This window comes from Acinonyx jubatus, chromosome D3, assembly GCF_027475565.1.
Source record: "Acinonyx jubatus isolate Ajub_Pintada_27869175 chromosome D3, VMU_Ajub_asm_v1.0, whole genome shotgun sequence".
Classification (NCBI taxonomy): domain Eukaryota; kingdom Metazoa; phylum Chordata; class Mammalia; order Carnivora; family Felidae; genus Acinonyx; species Acinonyx jubatus.
This window is the reverse complement of record NC_069392.1, coordinates 20,907,575-20,934,305: the sequence shown is the minus strand read 5'-3', so window position 1 is coordinate 20,934,305 and position 26,731 is coordinate 20,907,575. Positions and strand designations below refer to the sequence as shown.

At 41.6% G+C, this 26,731-nt stretch overlaps 1 protein-coding gene across 13 annotated transcripts in view; it reads right to left on the bottom strand.

Moving 5' to 3' along the window:
* PRR14L (proline rich 14 like) overlaps positions 1-23,242 on the bottom strand; it is a 58,325-nt gene extending 35,083 nt beyond the window's left edge. For 2 of the 13 annotated variants that reach the window (XR_008291855.1, XM_053206501.1), the window contains exons 1-4: positions 23,058-23,237; positions 21,238-21,360; positions 14,564-15,089; positions 2,003-2,075 (exon numbers count right to left, since the gene is read on the bottom strand). Coding sequence is in view for 10 of the 13 variants with exons in the window: in XM_053206501.1 (XP_053062476.1) it covers positions 2,003-2,075; positions 14,564-15,037 (547 nt within the window). In the remaining 3 variants the exon portion in view is untranslated. The other 11 variants (XR_008291854.1, XM_027050875.2, XM_053206499.1 and 8 more) reach the window with 11 other exon arrangements.
* Positions 23,243-26,731: the final 3,489 nt, after the last annotated feature.

Below are 26,731 nucleotides of genomic sequence, written 5' to 3'. Positions count from 1 at the left end.
CAATTCATTTTCCCAATTTAAGTCATTAAAGAAGAATAGTTATCAGGACAGGAAGAAAAGTGCCACAAAGTAGTTTATCTGAGGATACTTTTCAGATGAGCTCATCTTACCCACATCCATTGTGGACCAGACTTTTAGGTGGACAGAAACCAGGTAAGTCTGGGAAGGCAGATTTCCTCAGAAAAGTATTCCTCAGAAAATAACTGATTCTTCTGTCTCCTCTCCACCTTTTTTTAAGCATTTATTCATTTTTGAGGGAAAAAGAGACAAAGTGTACGTGAGGGAAATGCAGAGAGAGAGGGAGACCCAGAATCCAAAGCAGGCTGCAGGCTCTAGGCTCCGAGCTGTCAGCACAGAGCCCAACATAGGGCCCAAACCCACAAACTATGAGGTAATGACCTGAGCCAAAGTCAGACACTTAACCGACTGAGCCACCCAGGCACTCCAGTTTCTTTTTTTTTTAATTAAGTAATCTATGTGCCCAACATGGGACGTGAACTCACAGCCCCGAGATCAAGAGTTGCGTGCTCTACCAACTGAGCCAGCCAGGTGCCCCCTGATTCTCCTGTTTAAAGGCCAGTTCAGTTGTTAAATGAAAGTGTAGTTCAACAGACACTAAATTTTGTGCTAAGATGTGAGTGAAAATATACCAATATACTGAAGACTCAATATAGCAATACTGAAGCCCCATTGAAAAGATATTTGGGGGTCGTAGTGCTAAAAACGGTCCCAAATAAAGCCCTAAGAACTGGGGGAGACATGTAAAAAGAACATTTCTCATCTTCAGAATTTTAACCTATATTGGACAGCCAAGCCTTTAAGCCACAAAGGAAATGTCCAGCAGCAGGAAGCAGGGTAATAAACTGGGACAAGTGCCCTTTCTCATAAGGACGATTTGTGCTTCCTTTTCTGTCTGGGCTGCCAAGAAGCAGAGTAGTCAAATCTGATGTTTTATCACAGTAACAACATGTTCATATAATCAAACATACTTAATATATTTTCTCTTTTTTTCGGTGGTTTTGATTACATTTTTAACCTTAATTGCATAATATATACACATAGTCCTCTCTAAAGTTACCCAAGATTACTTTCAGCTGGGGACTGGGGAGAAGAATTTTGGCTCAGTACTCTGTGTCTCGGCTTCCTCCTCAATTAGTCAATCTAATCACTTTTAATCAATCAATCAATCAATCAATCAAACTAAAAGTGGTATCTCAGATGCCTATATCTATTCATTGTTTTGAGGAGCAAAACAATATTGGAAATAAGTTGCTTTGACAATTCTCAAGGTGGCCTGGAGTGAACCCTTTCTCCCATCCCTGCCTAGGGGAAGAACAGAATGCACTCCACAGCGCTGAACTGGGCAGGGTCAATTCCTCCCCATCCATGTTAACCCTTCCGAGGAGGCAGTTCAGTTTTATAAAATCAAATAAAAGATTTCACATCAGCAATTAAGGTTCAACCCCCCATCAATAAGGACTCATAAAAAAAAGTGCGAGGCAAACTGCTGTCAAAACGAAGGCACCGCTTTGGGTGGCTGGCTGGCTCATACGTAGAGCATGTGACTCTGTCTCTGTTGCAAGTCCCACACTGGGGGCAGAGTTTACTTAAACAAACAAACAGGGGCACCTGGGTGGCTCAGCTGGTTAAGTGTCCAACTCTTGATTTCGGATCAAGTCATGATCTCGGCTCAAGTCATGATCTCATGGTTTGTGGGATCGAGCCCCGCTTCATCAAACCTGCTTGGGATTCTCTCTTTCACCCTCCCCCATTCACGCATGTTTCTCTCAAAATAAACAAACATTAAAAACAAACAAACCCCCCAAAACCTAAGACATTGCTAGGTGTCTTCAAGTATGTCCATGGGTAGTATCAAGAATTTCTACAGTTAGGTCCATCTTGCAAGCCAGGGACTTGCATTCCCAATGCACAACAGAAAATGTGAACTAAAACAGTGTGTGTAATAAGTGGAAAAAGGAAAAGAGTGGAGAGAGATAAATACCTTTGTTCCTCAAACAGTCTTCAGGGAGCCCTGTGCATAAATGTTCTTTGCTTGACTGCATCAGGAGGTCTTCCTGCAGGAAGAAAATCCAGTGGTCAGGGAGGATTCAGAGATGCCTGAACTCATGAATGCAAATTACCATCTGAGAAATTTCTTTATGATTCCTGGAAATCTGCTAGCAGTCACAAAGATTGGCAACTAAAAGAAACCTCAAGTTTAAAGAAATAAAATCAAGGGGCGTCTGGGTGGCTCAGTCGGTTAGGTGGCCGACTTCAGCTCAGGTCATGATCTCACACTCCGTGAGTTTGAGCCCCACGTCAGGCTCTGTGCTGACAGCTCAGAGCCTGGAGCCTGTTTCAGATTCTGTGTCTCCCTCTCTCTCTGACTCTCCCCCGTTCATGCTGTCCCTCCCTGTCTCAAAAATAAATAAACGTTAAAAAAAAAAAAAGAGCAAGATTTAAAGAAATAAAATCAATAAAAACTTCCACTTTTGGGAGCACCTGTGAGGTTCAGTCAGTTAAGCGTCTGACTCTTGATTATGGCTCAGGTCATGATCTCACCATGGTGAGATTGAACCCCGCATCGTGCTCCACTCTGAGTGTGGAGCTTGCTACCCATCTGCCCCTCTCCCCCATTCACACACTAAAATAATAAATAAATAAATAAATAAATAATCAACAACAACAACAACAGAAACCTTCCACTTCTCTAGAATTTGAGCTCGAAACAGCAAGTTTCCTAAGGTCTGGACAATAATAGAGGCTTATTAATATGTTGACCTGCAGGTCCAAACAAAACCCCATTAATACCTTCTGAATCAAGAAACAAATTGCTGCAACATAATTTTAATTTCATCTGAAAGGAAAATAGCAACAAATTGGATGTATGTCAGTCCTTAACCATTCTAAAGATCATGTACTCATTTTCTTTCCAAACTTCTTAAAAGGGCTATTTTTTCTTTTCATCCCCCTTCATTTAAGGGAGAACATCCAAAAGAGGACACCATCACTGATAACCAGTTTTCTCTTACAGAAGGAATTCAGGAAAACGGGAGGGGGTAGTGGCAGAAAGTGCAGGTTGCGACAGCAAATGGCCTCAAGGCCTATGAGGTAAGGGTTGACCAGCTAGGAGACACTGACAGACCTAAGATGGCTGTTACACTAAGCTCTCCTGAGTCACCTCTTTTCCCCTGCCTTAAGATTAAATTTTTTTCACGCTGATTTAATTGGTAAGTACAAGATACTGACATGCTATGTATCTAAATCTACAGACACTGGTATTATTACTACTTCTCATCATTTTTTTTTTTTCAACGTTTATTTATCTTTGGGACAGAGAGAGACAGAGCATGAATGCGGGAGGGGCAGAGAGAGAGGGAGACACAGAATCGGAAGCAGGCTCCAGGCTCTGAGCCATCAGCCCAGAGCCTGACGCGGGGCTCGAACTCACGGACCGCGAGATCGTGACCTGGCTGAAGTCGGACGCTTAACCGACTGCGCCACCCAGGCGCCCCAACTTCTCATCATTTTTACAGCACTTCAAACCAACCCAAAGCAAGCAAAAGCCATTTGGAGCCTGAGCAAAGTTCCATGGTGGAAACAGAACCCAGGACTGAGAGGAAAGATAAAAGCAATGGTAAGCACAGGTAGATACAGGAAGAAATAAAACATTATCATTGCAACTGAGAGCATAGACTATTATAATGTGAAGCTGGACTATTCTTTCATTTCCTTAGTGTGGAATACTTTTGCAAAGCATGAACTTAAAAACAAGTATCTCCCGGATAACTTATGGTAACACTACCATGTTTGACAAAGAAGTATGAGTTCTAGCATGATGTCAGACCCAACTTATTTGTAAAAGAGAACGGAAAGCAATTACTTACCACAGAAGGAATGATGGAATTAGAAAATCACCACTGGGCGACCATCATAGTAATAATTACCTCAACCAAGAATCATCAATGGCTGTTAAAACTAGTGGCTAAAAGTTTGAATGAGAAACAAATATTTATACAGTTTCAAAATACCTCCCCACAAGATAGTTAATAATTCCATTGGGGAAAATAGTAAATTCACAGTGGAGAAAGCTGGCAGACCCCACTTGAACAAAGTGATGGACTTCATCTACCCAGGAATGAAGCACCCCAAAGCCATGTGCCTCCTGAGAGGATATACCAAGAAGAACCAGCATCACTTCTGTGGGAATCCTGCTGCCAAAATGCAAAATCAGAATCTAATCATGAGGAAACACCACACAAGCCTAAATTAAGGGAAATTCTACAAAATAAATGGCCCGTACTCTTCAAAAGTGTCAAGGTTAGTTTGAAAAACTGTTACATATTATAGGAGATTTGAGACATGACAATTGAATGTAACAAGTTCTAAGGATTTTTCCTAGACCAAAAAAACCATTTTCTTTTCTTTTGCTATATCAGTGCAACAATTGGTCAAATCTGAATATGGTTTGTAGATTAAATAAAAGTACTTGGATCAGTGTTAACTGCTTGATTTTGATCACCATACTGTGGTCACATAACAGAATGTCTTTGTTTGCTAAGGAAATACACACTGAAGTATTTAGGCATCATATCTGCAACTATGCTATCAAATTGCTCAGAATAAAAAAAGCAAATGTGGTAAAATGTTAACATGTGAGGAATCTGCATGAAGGGTATATGGGAATTCTGTGTATTATCTGCAACTTTTCTGTAAGTCTCAAATTATTTCACAATAAGAGGTTAAGGAAATATCTTTATTTGTAGTTACATTTGATCCTTTTTCCAAAATGACACTTCTCCTGGCTCTTCCAGTTCTCAGGCTGAATGTTTTGGTGTGACATTAGATGTATTTAGAATATTTTTTCAGGCTAATACCTTATGGAAAAGACAGAGTGCTGGAGTAAAATATTACGGGATGAGGAATCAGACAAGGCTCTGTTCCAACTTCAGGACTCCTACAGACTAGCTATATAGTACTAAGTACAAGCAAAGGTGGCTTTAAGAATAAATGGGGGCCATATAACACCTAGTAAGACATCCCGTCAGGACTGGATGCTCCAAGAACAGAAGCACTGATCATCTGTTAGACCTTAGACACTTGTTATCCCTTTCTGTGGGAAAAGCCAAATAGGACTATCACCAGTAGATCCTAGTATATGTCATGTGGAGTGACTAAGCTTTTCTGGGCCTAAAAGGACCTCTGCAAAGTGAGAGCTGAGCTCAGGTCAGCAATGTACAGGTTCCATACAGTTCCCTCAGATTGAACTGTGATGAGTTTGTATAACTAACCCTATCAGCTAATCCAGCTCCTGGAGCGGCTGCTGGGATTTTAGTTTTGCTCCACCTGCTGCTCTAAGGTTCTTAGCTGGAGGACCCAAAATACCCTGGTGGAGTGCCAAGCCAATTGCTTCAGCCATGTCCCTTTCTTCTTGGTTAGTTACAACTTATAATAGGGAAGGAGAGAAGCGGAAGCTAAGAGTAGGTAATTTCCTTTTTCCTCTGCCTTGCTGACTTCTTTTAAAAAATTCTGAGTTAAGAACCCTCAGATGGTTGGAGACCCTATAAAGTTTAAAGTCTCAAATATGATCAGAGATTGACTAGGTTGACAAAGAAAACAGAGTGTGAAGCTGAGGTCAGAAGTGAGAGACGCCTCCTAACCACCACCAACACAATGGTGGGTGATCTCCATATTAGGTGGGAACTCTACCAAGTCTGGGCCTCAAGTGTGGATAAGAGGAACAGAGCAGCCCACCTGCAAGCAGTGGACATAATGATCCTGTGACTCCCCCGTGCCCTCAAGGTCAGCTAATAATATAATAAACACTTGTAGAAATTTATCAATTTTTTTCCTATAATATTTTACCTGCTAAATATTTGAACTTTCAGGATTTCTAGATGTAGAGTCCTAAACATTTTCTCTTCCACCTAAATTCTGCAAAATCTATTTTGAATGAATCAACTTCCAAGATGAAAGTTTACATGGATCCTTCTTTCAACATCAAGTGAAATAACCACTATAGTTTATAACACGTTATTAACTGTATAAAATAAGAAATGCCACAGGACAGTACAAAGTCATTTTCCAAACTGCCAGCAAACAAATTCTCTGCCTTGCACATCCAACAGGTCATCCTTCTACCCACTGCTTGGAATCAAAACCAACTTCTGATACTTCCAAGTTTTGGCAGATTTTAGAAAGGTCTTGAAAAACCATTCTTACTATTCATCTGTAATCTTATTTCCCATTAAAAGTTTTATGTCCTAGAAAAGATGCAATTCTCTGATTCATTCCTGTAAGACTCGTTTACTTAGTGTAGGAAACACAAATGTCTAAAGGAAGAAAACAAATATACATCAGATTCTTCAGCTTTTCTAAACAGGGTAGTTACAAGCTCCTCAGGGCCTGATTCATCTCTGAGCTGTGAGCCCTGCTTGTAACCGAACTCTGCTGAGCTTCTCTAAACTTGAGCTTCCTAAGCTGGAGGCAGAAGCAGATGAATAAGGAAGGGCAGTGACTGCCCCATCTTCAGATGGGACTGCCCATACACTGAAGTGTGCAATGATGGGGGCAACAGTATAGAGCAAAGGAGATACTCCCTACCACCTGGCATTTGTGGAAACAGCCATGATTAAGTTCATACTGAAGAACACTCTGAAAATAAAAGAAACTTTTATATCTCTAGATAGATCTTTCCCTTTCCTACCCTTGCATATTTAGAAAGGAACAGCTGTGGAACAGTAATTTTAAAACATCTTCACAGAGCTTAAAAAAGGAATTTTCCGGAGTGCCTGTGTGGCTCAGTCAGTTAAACATCTGACTTCAGCTCAGGTCATGATCTCATGGTTTGTGAGTTCGAGCCCCGCATCAGGCTCTGTGCTAACAGCTCAGAGCCTGGAGCCTGCTTTGCTTCTGTGTCTCCCTTTCTCTCTCTGCCCCTCCTCCAATTGTGCTCTCTCTTTCTCTCTCAAAAATATTTATTTCCTAAAGTTTTCATGGATCCTTCTTTCAATATCAAGTGAAATAACCACTATAGTTTATAACACGTTATTAATTGCATAAAGTAAGAAATGTGATTTCTTTCTCAAAAATATTTTTAAAAACTCTCAAAAATATTTTTAAAAATTGTTTAAACATTAAAATAAGTTGCTTCATAAAATAACACATATTTTGTTGATTTTTCTTTTAACAACAAAAAACGATTTTTTTTTTAAAGTTTATTTATTTTTGAGAGAGAGAGGGTGAGCAGGGGAGGAGCAGAGAGAAATAGGAACGAAGATCCAAACAAAGCAGGCTCTGCTCTGACAGCAGAGAGCCTGATTGATGCAGGGCTCAAACTCACGAACCATGAAATCATGACCTGAGCTGAAGTCAGAAGCTCAACCGACTGAGCCACCCAGGTGCCACAATGATGAGTTTAAGAGATTAGATGAAGGGTGCCTGGGTGGCTCAGTTGGTTAAATGTCTGACTTCAGCTCAGGTCATGATCTCACGGTTCAGGAGTTCGAGCCCTGCATCAGCCTCTCTGCTGTCAGCACAAAGCCTGCTCTGTATTCTCTGTCCCCCTCTCTCTCTGCCCTTCCGCCAACTTGTGTGCTCACTCTCCCTCTCTCAAATAAACTTAAAAAATATATTAAAGACATTAGACAAGTGAATGGATATTTAATATTATAGTTCATCAGAAACCACGATGTAGAAAAGCGCTTTTATTCCTAAAAACCAATGTAGTCCTCCTTGAACTGGGAAATTCACCAAGCTGACTGAACTTAGTCAAATTCATTTGGTTCATACAACAAATGCCCTAGAAGCCTAGGTGGCTGTCTTTCAAAATTACAGCCAAGTTCTTATTGCTGGAGTCGGGCTCTGTTGAAGTCACTACCTTTTCCGTTGTGACAGATTTTGGTCCATAGGGAACAGAGAGGAGTGGGTAAGTTGTAATCTTTGAGTACTCTTTCCCAAACCCGAGTCAGTGCCCAACTGTGGGCCCCCTGCTGGTTTGACATGAGGAACAGCTGAAGGAATAAAACTTTGAAGGAAAAGAACTTTATGGAATGTTGCTAAAGGCAAATCAAAGAAAAATCACAGAATCTTGGGATGGGAAAAGAACAGTTCTGAGGTTGCTTGTCTAAACTAGAATCTCCTCTGCTATATTTCTGACAGTCACTCAGCCTCTTCATAAACATGACTTTCCCGCACAACCTAATCCATTTCTAGGCTGATCTAGACTAGTCTAGATGTTAAAATAAAATGTACCTTTCCAATGGACTTAAATTTTGTCTCCCTCAACCAAGAGGGTTTTTTTTTTATCATTATATTTTGAAACTTTAAAAGTTTTTTAAACAATTTAGAGATGTTTGATGTACAAAAGTTTGCAAATATGGTTCAAAAAATTTCCTGTCATCTTTATCCAGCTTTCCTTAGTGTTAACATCTTACATATAACCACAGTATAGTTATTAAGGCCAAAAATTAATATAATACTATTAACTCTAGAATTTATTCAAATCTTAATGGCTTCCTTAAGTCCTTTTTCAGGACCTGGATCCGATCCAGGCTCCCATGTCTTAGTTAGTCCATGTGTTAGCTGTCATGTCTCCTTATGTTCTCCCTTAAATGGAGAGATAGTTCCTCAAGTATTCATCTTTTGTGACTTTGACACTTTTGAAATGAAAGTCCCTTGACTCAGGTTTGATGTTTCTTCAAGATTAGATTCTGATTATGCATTCTGGGGGCAGGAATCTCACAGAAGTGATGCTGGTTCTTGGTGCACCCTCCCAGGAGGCACATGGCTTTGAATGGAGTGTCTCATTGCTGTGGGGGTGAACTTCCATCATTTGGTTCAAGTGGGTCTGCCAGGTTTCCCTACTGTGGAGTTACTATTTTCCTCTTTGTATACCTTGTAATGAATCTGTTACTCTGTAATCTTATGGGGGAGATATTTGGAGACAGTGTAAATATGTGTTTCTCATCTACACTTTTAGCCACTAGTTTTTGTTTTTTTTTTTTAATGTTTATTTATTTTGAGAGAGATACAGATAGTGCAAGCAGAGAGGGAGAGAGAGAATCCCAAGCAGTCTCCATACTGTCATCACAGAGTCTGACTCAGGGCTCGATCTCACGAGATCATGACCTTAGCTGACACCAAGTCAGATGCTTAAACAACTGAGCCACCCAGCTGCCCCTTAGCCACTAGTTTTAACATGCACTGAGGATTCTTGCCTGAGATGATTATTACCATGATGACTGCCAAATGGCAATTTATTTCCACAATTCCTTTTACATTTATTAATTCGAATTCTTCAAGAGCTTTCTTTTTTCAAGTTATTTATTTCATATCAGCATGGGTTCACGATACGTTTTATTCTATAGGTTATAATTCATTACTACCATTATTTAAGCTCAAATTGTCCCAATCTTAGCCACTGGGAGTCCTTTCAAGTTGGCTCCTTTTGAGTCCTTTTGATATGTCTCCATAATTTTCTGAGCAATTCACCACAAACTGTTCCAGGATCATCTTGTATTTTTTCCTGGGCCAGCCCCCAAAACATTTCTCCAAAAAGTCTTGGTTCCTTTAATTGGAAGATCTTATTTAGAAACCAAGAACTGAATGCTAGGTGTGCTCACTGCTATGTGTTGCTGCTTCTAGACCCCACCTCAAATACCCATACACATAGAGTATTTCTGTTAACTACCTGTGTATATTAAAAACCCTAAGTTCATACTGCTAATTCCAATTCTAGTTCCATACCACCCAGGGTTCATTCTAGCCCTTATCCCCCTATCTGTAGTTCTGTTCTGTTAGTGAGAAGCCTGGCTCTCATCCACAATATTTACTCATTCACTCAATCATAGAACACACATGAAGTTTAGGAATTGCTAGGCCACACACCTGTGAAAAATAATTTTATTAAAATGTTTTGCGTTTTTTTGGATTTACACTTAGGAAGGTATAGTCAAAACACTATTTCCCAAAGATACTTGGGTTACTTTATTTCTTCATCCCCTTCCTCCCTCAGTGTAGTTTCATTATTCATTTGTAATATAGTTAAGAGTCATTTGCCAGGTTTTATTCAATTTTGGGTTCCCCTCCCATCCTGGCTCTCTAATTAGTTATTTTTCAAGTATGGCCTCAGAACTCTACAAAAAGATCTACTCAGGGAAGTCTACTTCCTCCTGTTCCTTCTATCTCATTCCCACTCTTTCTCCCCTGCTCCCAATGGCTTCCTATAGGTAAGTAAACCCATTCGTTTCTGGTTTATCCTTCCTGGGTGTACGTGTGTTTTATACAAATGAGCAGATACTTGTATACTTATCTCACCTTCTTTCTTGAATGGCAGGGAGGATACAATAGATATTTACTTGCCCTCTGCTTTTTTTTACTTAACAGTATATCCTACTTTGCAGAAAAGAATTAACAGAGCAGTGCTGTTATCCTTAGAAAGGCCTGCTTGCAAGGGTGGCCTTGGCTCATCTGGGAACTTAGATTTTGGGAGAGTTTCCAACATTCCTTAATGATAAGAGTGGCTCAGAGCACCCATACAACAATGGGGTTTATGTTGAAACACCTGCTTTCCTTCTGTAAGTCTGGAATTTTGGTTTGTGCCAGGGGAGGATGCCCATGTGACCAGCCTCCAGTAAAAACCCTGGGCTCTAACAAGCTTCCATGGTAGACCACATTTCACATGTGTTGTTACAATTTGTTCCTGGAGGAGGCTGTGTGTATGTGACTACACTGGGAGAGGATTCTTGGAAACTAGCACCTGGTATCTTCTGGACTTTGCGCCATGCTTCCCCTTTGCTGATCGCTTTATATCCTTTCGTTGCAATTAATCTTAGCTACAAATATGACCATGTGCTGAATCCTGCAAGTTCCAGAGAATCACCAAACCTGGAGGTGGTTTTAGGGAGCCCTGACACACCTGGAAAGCACTCCATATCAGTACATGGAGATCCTCCTCAACTCCTTATCACAGGTGCATGTACTGCATATATGGACATAAAATACACATGCTACAGTTTATTCAACGTCTCTCCTCTATGTGGACATTTAAGTTGCTTCAAACATTTTGCAGTAATAAACAATACTGTAAAAAATAACTTTTGGTATATATATTTCTGCAGTTTTGGAGGTGTATATTTGGGGTAGATTCCTAGAAATAAGAGTGCTGGGTCAACAGGTCAGAGCATATACATTCTGGTTAGGTGCAGCCAAATTCCTCTTCTGAAAGGTTGTAATCAGTATGCATTCCCACCAGCAAATATGTGAGAACACTATTCCCTCACAACCTTGCCAACCAGATATGTTTCCACAATTTTTCATCTTCTCTGATAGGTAAAAAGTGGTATTTTGATTGCTTAAATTTGCATTTCTCTAATTATAAGTGAGGTTGACCAACTCTTCATGTGTTTCAGAACACATACATGCATGCACACACACAATGAATCATCTATTCAAGTCTTTCCTTCATTTTTCTATTGGGTTTTCCATTCCTCAATCTACCAAGTTCTTTATACATTAGTAGGGTACCTAGCTGGCTCAGTGAGCAGAGTACAGGACTCTTGATCTTGGGGTTCTAAGTTTGAATCCCACGTGGGTGTAGAGATTAATTAAAAATAAAATCTTGGGGCGCCTGAGTGGCTCAGTCATTTAAGCGTCGACTTTGGCTCAGGTCATGATCATGATCTCAGAGCTTGTGAGTTCGAGCCCCATGTCGGGCTCTGTGCTGACAGCTCAGAGTCTGGAGCCTGCTTCAGATTGTCTCCCTCTCTCTCTGCCCCTCCCCTGCTCGCATGAGCACACGCGCGCTCTCTCTCTCTCAAATATAAATAAACATTTAAAAAAAATTTTTTTAATCTTAAGAGGCACCTGGGTGGCTTACTCGGGTATGCATCTGACTTCGGCTCAGGTCATGATCTCGCGGTTTGTGGGTTTGCCCCACACTAGACTGTGTTGGTGGTGCAGAGCCTGCTTGGGACTCTCTACCACCACCCCCGTTCCTTCCCCTTCCCCACTTGTGCTCTCTCTCAAAATAAATAAATGAATTTTAAAAAAAGAATAAAAAAATCTTAAAAAGGAAAAAGGAATTCTTTATATATTAGATAAGCCCTTTATCTGTGATACATGTTGCAAATATGTTCTCCCAATTCACCAGTTGTGTTCTGTTTGTGGTGTTTTGCCAATCTACCAAGAATTCTTGAGGTCCAAGGATGTCTGTTCTCTGCAAACTTTCTCAAACAGTAGTCTGCTTTCCTGAGAGGTCCACAGCATTCATTCAGACTTTCTTTTAAAAAAAAAAATTTTTTTTTTAATGTTTATTTTTGTGTGTGAGAGAGAGAGAGAGAGAGAGAGCGAGCGAGCAGGAGAGGAGCAAAGAGAGAGGGAGACACAGAATCTGAAGCAGGCTCCAGGCTCTAAGCTGTCAGCACAGAGCCCAACATGGTGCTCAAACCCACAAACCGCAAGATCATGACCTGAGCCGAAGTCGGATGCTTAACCAACTGGGCCACCCAGGCGCCCCAACAGTTCTCCAAATTCTTGAAGGCTTCTCTTGATTCTTTTTTCATAGGACATACCCAAGCAACTGGCTTCCAATGTTGTATTTTCAGGTTTTGTCATTAGTGTGAATTCTTTATCAGGAATGCATTCCTGGTTTTCTATACTCCTACACATGAGACATATGACACCAGGCTCAGCATGGGGATGAGGAGATAGGACCCCACTTCAGCCAGTGATGCCAATACTGATAATTCCTTCCTTCCCCTCTGGCCTCCCTAACCCCAGAGGCATCTTGAGGTCATCTGAGTGCTGGGAGGAGAGGGGACTCTAAGTATGATACTCTAGCTACAGGCTAGCTAGCACACAACAGCATACAACTGCTACCTCTCAAGTCCAGGTAACACATTTCTGTTAATGTGCTAAATTAAGAGCAAACTGGCTTTTCTGGATGGCCATTCCACAAAGTCAATTGTAATGAACTAGCTAAAACCTAAAGGTCTTTTGTTTCTCCAAAGACACTTCTGCTTTTTTCCCCCGACTTGTGAAGCTCACTTTTTGGAACAAAGTAGAAAATCTTACATTTATATCTATTAAGTTTCATTTTGGTTTATGTAAATCAAAATTGTATTTATCTCTGGTGGAGCTGGGAAGGAGAAAGGACAGTAATTTTCTTAGATTGGAAGGCACATATGTATACCTATTTTTATTTTACACCAAATATTACATGAAATTTTCAGTAAATTACAAAAAATTTTTACCTTGTTAGACTGAGCCCACCAGATCAAGAAACTTTTAGATCCTCAATCTGTTACCTCACTTCTATTTTTAAGGTTAGGACATCATAGCATAAAATCCGATGTACTTAATTATTGCTACCTGAAAAGATTAATCTGTTCCTAACTTTGGTCAATATATGAAGCCTACTAACAACAATCAATTGCTCTGTAACCTGTGTAAAGAAATGACGTATTTATAAGGTGGGAAATGGAGCCTAGCCCAGAAAACCCAAAGAATATGAATTTACTTGTGGGTCTACAGCAAGGGCTGGCAAACTACAGCTCATGGGCCAGATTCTGTGCTCATAAAAAAGGTTTACTGAAATACAGATACTCATTCATTTTTATATTGTCTATGTCTGCTTTCATGCCACAAGGGCAGAGTTGAGTAGTTTTGACAGAGCCCTTATGACCTGCAAAGTCTAAAATATTTACTATACGGCCCCGTACAGAAAAAAAGTTGTCTGAACCCTGGTCTAAGGCACCATCCAGAAGAGAAAGTAAACTTTCTAGTGTACTTGACAGGTATAGTCTTACAGGAACCTGGGTTCCTCAGACTATCACAGCTTGCTAATCATTAGTCTTACCTACCTAACCCCTGTTACTCTAATTTCACACTTACAGAAAGAAATTTGATCTTGCCTACAGGGAGAAGACATACTGACCAGCCAGTGTGACCATTCCTACCAAGTAATGATTCCCCTTTTCACTGTGAATTAAACAACTGACTTTGTGATTTATACTTTAGTCTCTCATGAAGTAGATTGACATGGGTCAGTCCTTTGGAGACCATCACCTCTAATATACCAAAAAACAAAAGTCAAGTTTCTAGACCTTCAAAGCTAAGCACCAGCTCCTGAAATACGGAGATTCCTCTAGGGTATCCATCCTATGAAGCAGACTCCCTCAGAGATCTCTCTGTGACATGTCACTCCACCCTATTCATGATACGACCAAAACTTAAGGAATGAGTATCCATCATTTCTTAAAATCAAATGCAGAAATATCACATGACTATCACAGAGACTCAACATTCCACATATGATGGCTGCTTCAGAGAAGTGACATTTTTTCTTTAGGTAAGCACTTCCTCCTCTCTTCAAGTGTCTGCTGTGACACAAATGTTTTTAAAAATTATCGAAAGAAAGTTAACATCAAAATCAACATTTTGGAAGTGTTTCCAGAACAAATCATAAGCTACCTGTCAGCATCTGTCCTTTATTATGTGAAGTATTATTCTGGAAAGCTGTCATTAAAACTCAACTCTTCTGAATTTAGATGTCATGTCTTACCTGACTTGGGCTGATCTTTTCTTCAGCAGCTGTGGAATGTTGATGTGGGTCTTCCTTTGCTCCCTCACAGGGGTCTCTTATAATTTCCGCCTGGTCCCCTTGATTTCTGAAGACCTTTAGCTCCATGCTCTTGGTTTTCTCTTCCCTATCCAAGATCCCAGAAGCCACAGAACCTCCTGCTGTGGTGTCCACCAGCCCACACCGCCCAGGCTCACCCCCATGATCCAAGGTGCCAGAAGTTTCTTCACAACAACTTTCTGCACAAGTCCTCTGCAGCTCCAAGGGCACTGCCCTACTCTGACTTATAAGAGAGCTTGAGGCTGCGGGTTTTACATCTGGAATCACACTTGGCTCAGGGTCAGCATGAAGCTCTTTGGAGACACTCACTGGGAGTTCAGAGTATAATTCCTGTACCACGGCAGACATGGAGGAATCAAGTGGAACTGGCTGAGTCTCTACTCCGGATGACAGCATTAGGGCAGATGGAAGATTATGGAGTCAAGTCTTTTACATCAAACGGTTCACCCTGACACAAATCAAAGGAAGGGATAAAAGTTTAAAACCTTGCAGGGTAGAAGAAAGTTGTTTCAGCTAAAACTGGCTAAAATAAGGACAAAAAAAATTCTACCTCAAATGCTGGCGACATCTGACACCAAAACATCCTCCTTAAAGGCTGTGAATTAGTAGAAAAATAAATGTCTTAAATCTTTAATAGACATCTACCTAGCCTCAATTCAAATACTGCCTTATAAACAATTCTCAGTGTAAATCTGGAGGACCAGTGAATGTAGATGAGAATAAGACATGTCTAAGCATCCAAGGACAGACCTCATGTAAAGAAGATAAAGACGATTTTCTACTTGTTTTCAGGGTATGAACCTTGCCTGTTTTGTTCATTGCTATATCCCCACTGCCTGGAAGAGGTGCTTGGCACACAGAAGGTACTCAGTAAATATTTGCTGAATGAATATATACTGCAGGATTCTGAGCAATTTGGTATACTGACTTTTCCTCAAAAGAATTGTGTATGAAAGAAGATATAGAGACAACAGAATTCCATTCCTTTACTGCTTACCAAACTTGAGCTGATCTACCCAGACTGGCACAAGATACCACTAAACCAGCTCTTTAGAAGAATCCTGACTTTTATTCAGCATCTTGAGATTTTCCATGTGCTTTCACAAACACCACTTAGATTCTCCCAACCCTATGAGCAAAGTCGAGCAGCTATCACCATCCTGTTACAGAGCCTAACATCACACTTATAAGGTAAAAGTGACCTGCCTAAAATATTACAGGATTATCTGAGGAAAGTGGGGGATGCTCAAGGGACTTCCATGGTGTTGGGAATGTTTCACTTCTTGCACTGGGTAGTCGAAACATGGGTTATTTGCTAAAATATGTATATTTGTGTAGTACATCATTAAAGTTGTCGACACACACGTGCATGCAGGTGTACACACACACACACACACACACACACACACACAGAGAGAGCTAAGGAACAGTACACTTGGAACCAGGGTTTCCTGGCTAGTAACTTTTCCATTTTAGTTTACCAAATGTGTGCAGTTTCCACAACAAAACCCACTTTGACCCAACCAAGGTGGAAACTGGTTAACCAAGTAAGATACCACATGCTCTCATTTTTGATGCTCTCCTTAATCCTAACAAAAGGTGAGAAATCTCTAGCAAGAGCTCAGAACAAGGATTTATCTGAGGTATTGGTGGCAAATCCCTTTGGCTAAAAGGCCCATAAGAAATGATATTTCAGAAAGACAACAGATTTCTACTCCTACCACTTTCTAACATCCATCTTTTCCCAAAATACACATATTACATACAAGCAAAACTCACTGCAGGCTACCAGACTGTTTTGAATATCGAACTGTCTCACCTTCTCTCTACGGACCACATTCAGATTTCTGAGCAGGAGGAACTCTCCTATACACCATGTAAATCTTTACAACTCAGTTTCCTTACCCTGTCTCTATTCCTGTCCTGATTTTCCAGGGGAGCCCACACATGTCGCTTACACAAAAGGCACTTGCTCTGCCTCCAGGTCAAGAAGCACCCACCTGGTGGTCCTTGAATATTCCTAGGTATATATAACCCTCCCTCCTTGCACAGAAGGTCCCTCCTGCCCACTGACCCGTGCTATGAAGACTGAAGCTGGGGGCTTAGGTAGGACAGATGATAGGTCCTTTCATTTTGGACCATTTTGTCTTTCCTGGTTTTCCAATCTATGTTCGATAGTTTACTTACATTCCTACACTTTCATGCACTGGGTGTCCTTAATGTTTTGAAGGAATCCTCTCCACAAATCAAAGTAGACAACATTATACTACTAATTTAAATACTAGAAATTACAGGAAATCAGACTGCTGGTCCATCAAGTTTAGATAACACAGGAGGGCTGATGAAAAAACTTGAATCCAAAAAGGCAGCAAAGAGAGATAAACAGTTGTGTCCAGAGTATGGTGAGAATCAAATGAGACTCTTTCATAAATGGTACTGACAAAAACAAATCATTTTTGGACCTCCAACCTTCCCCTTTCTCCTCTAGCTCCTGGATATTTCTAGGGGCACTTAAAAAAATTTTTTTTTCAACATTTACTTTTTTTTTTTTTTTTTTTGAGAGACAGAGAGAGACCAGAGCATGAGCAGGGGAGGGGCAGAGAGGGAGTCACAGAATCCAAAGCAGGCTCCAGGCTCTGAGCTGTCAGCATAGAGCCTGACGCAGGGCTCGAACTCACAGACCACGAGATCATGACCTGAGCCAAAGTCGGATGTTCAACCGACTGAGTCACCCAGGCACCCCTCTAGGGGCACTTTAGATTCTGGTGTATGTATTGGGGGTTAACAGCTAAAGCAGAATTGCTATTTGATGCTAAAAAAAGAGAGGAGGTGTTCAATTTTCATTTGGTTCAGTTTCTCTTTCCCAACAACAAACACTCCGAGTTTTGACTGTCACAACACATACAGACTGGAAAAATAAGTGTAGGAAAGGATACTGTAAAAGAGCAGGTTTGTTGGTGGAGATCAGCTCCATAGATCTCTCTGCTACCATGTGCTCAAGAGCTCCTTGCCCTTGCCTGCCACTGAGGTGTGAGTGTTCTCAAAAGTTTAATCCTTGACATGCCTCCCATTCCAGGCTTCACTTTTTTGATGACCTCACCTTTTCTTGCAGCCCTTCTGCTATGCCGATGACTCAAAACTGTCACTTTAAGTATAGGTGACCACATGACCCAACAATTCCACTCCTAGGTATACATGCAAAAAAAAGTCCACACAAAAACTAGCACACAAATGTTCACAGCAGCACTATTCACAATAGCCAAAAAGTGGAAATAGCTTTCACGTCCATCAACTGATGAATGGATAAACAAAATGTGGTAAATCTGTACACCTGGGTATTACTCGGCCATAAAAAGAAATGGAAGTACTGATTTGTGATACAACATGGATGAACCTTGAAAACATTATAAGTAAAAGAATCCAGCCACAAAGGACCGTATATTACAAGATCCCATATATATGAAATGTCCAAAGTAGGCAAATCTATGGAGTTGGAAAGTAAATTGCTTAGTGAGAGTTGGAAAAACTGGGAGTGACTGCTAATAAAATTTCTTTCAGGGGCAATAAAAATATTCTGAAATTGATTGTAGTGATAGTTACACACCTCTGTGACTATGCTAAAAACCACTAAACTGTACAATTTAAGTTAGTGAATTATATGATATGCAAATTACATCTAAAAGCTAATTTAAACAAAAAATAAATAAAAATACCTGTCCCCAACCCCATCATCTCTCAAATTCCTAACCTATGTTTCATTTATAAGGATGGCACCCCTCTAGGGGTACCAGAGTGGCTCACTGGGTTAAATGTCCAACTTTGGCTCATGATTTCAGTTTGTGAGTTCGAGCCCTGCATAAGGCTCTGTGCTGACAGGGCCTGGAGCCTGCTTCAGATTCTGTGTCTCCCTCTCTTTCTGCTCCTCCCCTGCTCATGCTCTCTCTCTCTCTCTCTCTCTCTCTCTCTTAAAAATAAACATTTTAAAAGAATTAAAAAAAAAAAAAAGGGATGGCAACCCTCCCAAACTTAACATGTCCAAGATAGAACCCATTCAACCCAGTGAATAATCGAGTCTTACTACACACAAACAGCTACGAGAAACAAAGATGAATAAAATGTTCTCAGTAAACTTACATGCTTATTTTTTACACTGTTGCCTTTCTCAGTAATAACACCCCCACTATCCTAGAGCTCACACTTGAACCACCAGACACAACTATATCTGACCTTCCACTTTTGTTCAATTAGCACTTGGAGCCCACAGACTCCACTCCTGCAGTGTCTCCAACAAATAACCACTCCTTTCCATACCCATGGTCCTAATTAAAGACGCACAAATACACACTTACTAATAAACACAGTGTATCATGAAGAGGCAATATTGATAATCACACAGAATGCTCCAAGATATTCTTCAAGGAAAACAATGCTATTATGTTTCCTATGCATGCATCTATACTGTAAACTGGCTTTGGCCAAAACAGTATTTTAAAGCTTTGGTTCCCCCCCACCCCCCTCCAAAAAACCTTCCAATTTACAAAAGCCAAACACCACAATGCCATCATCACTTGAAACTTCTGTTTGGTAGAGATATTATTCTAAAAATTTTCAACCTGTAAAACAACTAAACACATTGGCTGTTTTACAGGCATTTACAGACTTTCTTTCTTTTTCTCCTAGGCCCATCCTGGGTCCTTGAGTTTCTGAGCAGTATCTGCAATTGAGACACCCAGAAGAGGTGAGTGCCTTGGCTGGAACTCTCAAAGTTGAAGTAATATTTTGATGCAAGCCTAGAGTAGCAGATTAAAATTATTCTCAGCTCACTAGCTTGCATCATCAAACTCTCATTCTAGCCATTTATCAAAATACTGGTAATGTCACAAGACTGCAGAAACAGAAGGACATATTTTAAGAAGACATTCATGTTTTTTAAAATTAAATTTCTAAATACATTGAAACAATTAAAAATGATGGCGTAGAAAATTACACAGAAAGTTGCCTGGGACAGTTTATCAAACTAAACATTAGAATTCTCTTATTTTGATAAAATATGCACATAGGAAAACTGAAAGAATATAATCCAAATGTTAACAGTATTACCCTGGGTGACGAGATCAAACTGACTTAAATGTACTTTTTTTTTTTAACGGTAAGTTAAAAAAAATTTTTAGGGGTGCCTAGGTGGCTCAGTCAGTTAAGCGTCCGATTTCGGTCCAGGTCATGATCTCACCGTTCCTTAGTGGGGCTCTATGCTGACAGCTCAGAACCTGGAGCCTGCTTCAGATTCTTTGTCTCCCGCTTTCTCTGCCCCTCCCCTGCTCATGCTCTGTCTCTCCCACTCTCTCAAAAACTAACTAAATAAATATAAACATTAAAATTTTTTTTTTTAATTTTAAACATTATTTCCCAAGATCCAAATAGGAATAAAAAATAACTGGTAAATGTATTATCCCTTTATCTTTCCAAACGTCAGCTCTCTGCCTCAACTATAAAAGTTTTCACATTAAAGTGTTAAGTAAACTTGAAGTAAGAGGAAACACTAACACAGACTTGTAAAATGAAGGCAGGGATTTATAGCTTAATCCTTACTAACAACTTATAACCAACCTACTGGGTGAGGACACTAGGTAATTATCTAGTTTGAGGCAGAAGCAAAAAACAAACCACAGATTCACAAACAACTCATGCCAGCTGCTACTGGCTTGTCATCTTTACTGTGACACAAATGAGAATTCGATTGTTTAAGGAATGGATTTATCCCTGAAAAAAGACCAATAATTATAAGGAGTATGCAGTAACGTTATCCTAATAAAATTAGAAATTCTTTTGTTTTTGAATTGAGAACAATCCTCTCAAAACCTTTCAATGTCAAATGCAATAGTGAAGCCCGGAAGCAGTCTAGTTGTTGGTCTCCACATTGGGAGACCTGGGTCTCTATCCTGCTAGCTGCACGACCTTGAATGTATCACTTAACTCTCCTGGGCTTGTTTTTCACACGTAAAATGAACAAGTCAAACAAAATAACCTCAAAGGGTCCTGCAGCCCATAAAAATCCCATGAGTCTAAATAACTTTTCTGTTTCACAGATCTACAGATACCAACAATGGTGGTAGAGTTCTGACTAAGCCCCACTGCACGTACTCAGGGCATAAGAGGTAATTTAAAAACACTTTACACACACAAAAAGATGGAACACTTTTTCTTCTTTAGTGGCAGCAGTAGTGTTAATTCCTATCCCACCAAACAACAAAAACATGAAAAAAAAGAAACTACCAGTGAAAAATTAACCCCGCGGCTCTCAATCTCATTAGAATACATTTCATAACACTAAAAACCTGACAAAGTGGCCCTTCCACTTTAGTAGTTCAAACACTCCCTAATACAAAAGTTCTGGGAGCACAAAGTTTACAGCAATAAGTGAAACATAGAAAAAAGAATCAAACAAAGAAAACAACAGAACAGAAAACCGTGTGCCCAATAATCCCGAGTCTGAAGGTCTCCCCTCCCTTTAATTCCAATGTAAAAGGGCTGCTCAAAATGAAGAACAGTTAGTAACACTGGGCGCTGCCACACTCGTGTCAAGGGACAATACTCACAATATCGATCAGTCCCTCAGAAGTTCACAACACTCCTTTCACCTTGAGAAAGGGGCTTTCTTTTCCAAGATTCGGACACTGTAGCCAATGCCTCCATGAGGGCATTCGGAGAAGGGGCCTCTTCTTGAGGGACAGAGAAAGAAGAATCTTTTAACGAGATCTCTAGACAAACAGAAAGTGGGGTAGGGAAGTCTATATACTAAACAGGGCCCAGCTCTACAACATGGAGTGTGCAGGAAATCTCAAAAGCATCAAGCACTGTTTCCTTTTTCCTTCCTTTATTAGCATGCACAAAAAGGATCCCTCTGTCTCCACATGGGGAGTGAAACAGCGAAAATGCTCCTGATTTCTGACAAAGACTTTCTGCATAAAAAATTTTCATTTCTTTTTCAAAGGAAGAGGAGAAGGAAACCATCTGTGCCATTCTAAATACACTGCAGGAAAGAGTCCTCCTCTCAAAGGTAGTCTTATTTTTCTTGGGAGAGCAAGAGAAAAGAAGTTGGACGCTCCCTCTTTGAGGAGGGGGAGGTGTGCATATAGCAGGAAGCATTTTAATCACTACAGCAGGTAGGGGGAGTGGGAGACGACATCGCTAACCAGTCAGGAAGAAGTGATAGCTTCTGTGGACAAAGGGAAGGCTGGCTTTTGGTATCAATTCTCTCTCCTTCTTTCAGTACAGACCTGTTTCCAAAAAGTCTTTTCTCCTGATTATTCTGAGACCCTCTTTGTTAATTTGGGGAGCATGGAAGGATTTAAAGGGAGAAGTGCCTCTTTCTCCACCCCAGGGTGGGGAAAAGTCTCCTTTCCAGTGAGAAAGGATGAGTTAACACCTGTGATGTGGGGGTGGGAACGGGAGGAGGCATGCATGGAAAAATCTGGGTCTCTATAAAAGATACTAGTTTTCTTTAGTAAGAGTAAATAGCAACAATTTACCAAAAGCTTACTATGTACTAAGCGCTTATACAAATTCTCCCTTAGCCTTCAAGACAATGCTTTACAAAGAGGACCCAAATTAGAGATAGGCTAACTGAGACTCCGAAAGGTTAAGCAATTAGTCAAGGTCACAAGGATGGGAAGTGGGAGACAGACTAACAACTACCACATTCCAGACGCCATGCTCTTAACTGTGCAAGGGAAAGCTCATTGCACACCAAGAGACTTCAGGGAAGAGTCTTGTGGACATTACTGGGGGAGGGGAGAAAGACTGATTTCTAATACCATAAATAAACTCAGGGTCTTCATCTTTATATCTAGGGGTAGAGGTGAAAAATAAAAGGAAGGTAAGTCTCTCTTTTACAGGAAAGGAAGACCCCCCTCCCTCTAACACTTTTAGGCAACTTGAGTCTCCTTCTTCACCTGGGGAGCGCTGACAAAATCGAGGGAAAGGTCTTGTTCGGGGTTACGTACTACCCCTCCTTATTAAAATAAGTTTAGAATCGCCCTCTCGCACCCCAGGAGCGGGTCTCGCACCGCTGACAAACGCACAGGAGCTGGGGAAGAGCGTACGCCCACGACAAGGGGCGTCGCCCTCCTCGAGAAGTTGGGGGTCCCCCGCCGTATCGAGGTTGAAGAGGAGTATCTTTCCCCCGTCGGAGCCATGACTCGGAGAAGCCGTTTCCCCCTCGCGACGCGGGGCCTGGTCTCCTCCCTCTCCCCGGGTCGTTCCGCCGCCCGCAGAGCAGCCTCCGTTCCCTCCGGCGCCCCAAGAGGGAGGGGGGCCCGGGCTCCCCCTCAGCCTGCAACACCCGGCGGAGGGTCCCCTCAGGGTGGTGTGGGGCGGGGCGGCTACGCCCGAAGCCTTCCCGCCCCCGGCCTCTTACCCTGAGGCCTGCTCCGCGGCCCGCGCTCGCCCCGCCAGCCCGGCCTTTGCAGCTGCAGCCCGGTCGCCGCCAAAGCTACCTGAGCCTACCGAGCAGAGAGAGCCCGGGGCCGCTCCAGCCACCGCCGCCTCTTCGTCTCTATGGTCTTCTTCCTCCTCGCCCCCCCACCCCGCACTTCCTCATCCGGGGCCCGAGCCAGCCATGCGGGCTCACTCAAGTCCCGCCCACGCGCGGCGCGCGCGCAATCCTAGGGGCGGCTCTTCCCGCGTCAGGCCTCCAGCCTAGGCCTGGCCACAGCAGCCCTCTGCCCCGCCCCTACGGCCGCGATTCTTAAAGGGGAAACGCACCTTTTGCCAGGCTCCTACGGAGCCCCAGAGCCCATTGTCTCCACTGCTACTGGCCCTCCCCAATCCAGTATTTTCCTGGCCTGAATGGCTGCAATTCTAGGAGCCTATCTCTGGAAGCCCAGGAGATCCTTTTATAACTTGAATAAGTATTTTAGGTCATGTTGCATTCATTTATTGATTAATTCATCATCTGTCCCTTCCCAGGCTTGTTCATCATTCTGTGGTCAGCACCTAGCACCGTGTCTGGCAGAGGGCAGACATCCAACAGACATTTGAAGGAAGGAAAAGATTTATTGAAAAGGGAATTAAGGAGGTTTAGAGAATTGGGGTGCCTGGGTGGCTCAGTCAGTTAAACGTCTCTTGATTTCAGCTCAGGTCAGGATCTCCTGGTTTGTGAGGTCAAGTTTTGCACCCCCTTCGGGCCTCTCTCTGCCCTGAGAGCAAGAAGCCTGTCTGGGATTCTCTTCCTTTCTCTCACCTCCACTGCTAATGTACACGCACACGCACATGCACATGCCCTCTCTCAAAAATAAATAAACTTAAAAAAAAAAAAAAGGAAGTTTCAGAGAATGGAGTCAACTTGTTCCATTTCACACAGCCTTGTGTTAAACAGAAATATGTTGCTTTTTGGGCTTTATTAACTGGGCAGACTAGAGAGCTAGAGGTTTGGATGTTTGAGAGAGATTTTAATTCTCTCTTCTTTGATCAGGGTATCTTTTGAGCTAGTTAACATTTTCCCCAAAATAGTGGTTTTCCCACCTTTGGTTAGGGCTGGAGATATGTAAACCCAAATGCCAACCCTATTGTTTTATAGCCTGTGAATCCAGATATCATCCCATACACATGTACAATTAACACAGGCTACTACAGATGAGTTAATTAGACATTGTCTCTAAAACATTTCTAAATTTACAGTATCTACATCCTCCAGTACTTTCTCAGGCAACTACCGGCCTATAGAAGCGGATCTGAGAAACCCAGTATTACTAGTTTGTCTTTTTGCCTCAGCCTCTAACATGACTGCACAGCACCATTTTTGATCTTGTCTTTATTTTAAAATGTGATATTTTGTTAATAGTGGATTTTTGTATTATTTATTTTAAAAATTGTAATAAATATTATTTATTTTGTTCCCTTGAGGTTTTTTTTTTTTTTTTTGACACTTCCTTAACATTTTGTGCCCTAAGGAAAGTGTCTCACTAGCCTTACCCACCTTATCCTACTCCTAACCCTGCTCCTAGCTCTGTATTAGGCACGGAGAGGTTCAAAAGAAGCATCATACATATTATGCAACCCCCTAATAGTCGAGGAGAGCCAATTTCGTAATGAATTCCATGCTTTTGGTTAGTCAATAATACCCTACATTTGGGGTGCCTGGATGGCTTAGTTGGTTAGGCATCTGACTTTAACTCAGGTGGTGATCTCTCTGAGCCCTGCGTTGGGCTCTGTGCTGACAGTTCAGAGTCTGGAGCTTGCTTGGGATTCCATGTGTCCCCTCCTCCCGCCCCCCCCCCCCCGCCCCCCCATTAGTGCTTGGTCTCTCTCCTCCCCAAGAAAAACAAACAAAAAATACATTAAAAAATATAATACTCTAGGGGCACCTGGGTGTCTCAGTCAGTTGCATGTCTGACTTTGACTCAGGTCATGATCTCACAGTTTGTGAGTTCGAACCCTGCATCCGGCTCTGTGCTGACAGCTCAGAGCCTGGAGCCTGTTCGGATTGTGTCTCCCTCTCTCTCTGTCCCTCCCCAACTCACACTCTGTCTCTCTCTCCTTCAAAAATAAACAAAAACATTAAAATACATATACATATAATGTTCTAAATTTATACATAGCATTTTAAATTCTTTTAATTTCAATGACCTAATGTAACACGTTCCTTATTTCATTTGACCCTCAAACACCTTGTGAACAAGGATATACATGTACTTTTTATTCCCATCTGACAAGTGAGAAAATTGAGAAAAGAGAAGGATCTGGTGCAGTCACACTGCCAAAAACAGGCTATTGTGCAGCTGGTTGTAACATAGTGATCTTAGAACCAAGGATCCCCTGGACTAGATCCCCAGTACAGGAGCTAACTTCTCCAGCCTCCCCTAACCTTGACCAGACTTTGACAATTTTTAAAAAGCTCAAAACCTTTCAAAGATTTTTACTAATTTTTGCCAAGTTAAAAAGTGAAATATTTGCATTTCTAAGATAAAACACCAGTCATGGACATCTCTCAGAAGACAGAAATCAAATTTCCTTGAAGGCCAGGGAGAGAGAATCCCATTAGTCCCTCTGGGATGGAAGAATTTCCTACCAGCCACTGCTGCAGATAAAAGTCTGGGGAGATCTGAGCAGGTCCCCTGAATTAGCAACATTAAAATGTTATTTATATTTAACATTTTATCCCTGAAAGTCTTTTTGCAACTGTTGCAGTACACTTGATTTCATGTTTTAATATAAAAAATTACAATTATCTTATAGTCCTTCAACTTCTGAACCCTAAAGTAAATATGGATGTTTAAGGAAACTCTTGTCTTGCCAGAGCCTCTTCTCCCCACTCCTTTGTGGTATGTGACGCTTTTTTCTTTAAACATTCAGAAAATTTCCAAAAGCCGTAAGTCAATTAGATGGAGATGGCAACTTGTCAGGAGCTCTTGGGAGAGTTTCAGGCACAGCTGAGGCAGTTCTGATTTTCTTAACAGAAAGATGTCCTGACAGGGGCTTAGACTGAGCTCTGGCGTGTAACAAGGATGCTGGTTAAACGCTCAGCCTTCAGAGCCAAGCTGGACTTGATGGGGTCAAGAGCTTCTTTCCGAGGAGTTTAGTGTCCCCTGTTCACCCGTCTGTGAGATTATCAGCCACCTAATAGGGACGTGACCATTTCATAAGGGCGTCTGTGAAAGCTATTGTAGCTATTAACAACCAGAGAGGTACAGAATATCGTTTGGGGTTTGGAGGGACTTGAAAAGGGCACCCAAATGAATACTTCCCAGCACTGTCCATCACATTAAATTGCGAGTGCTCAGCTTTTGCATTTTACAAAAGTTCTCCAGGAAACTATTTTGTGCTTCTCACTAGCCCGGTGAGGCCAGGCGAAGGTCCATTAACACCGTTAATGGATCCGGGGAGACTCGCCTGAGTTTGCCCTGTTGAGGGACTGAATCGGAAACGAAGCTCCCGGTACGGATCTATGTGATAATGTCTGGGAATAAAAGGATTTTCTTTCTAAGGCTGGTTGCGGTCGGGTCACCGGGCGGGAAACGCAGGAGACCGCCGAAGTTAGAGGCCGCACACGACGCCCCGCCCCTGGCGAGAGCCCCGGATGGGGAAGTGGCG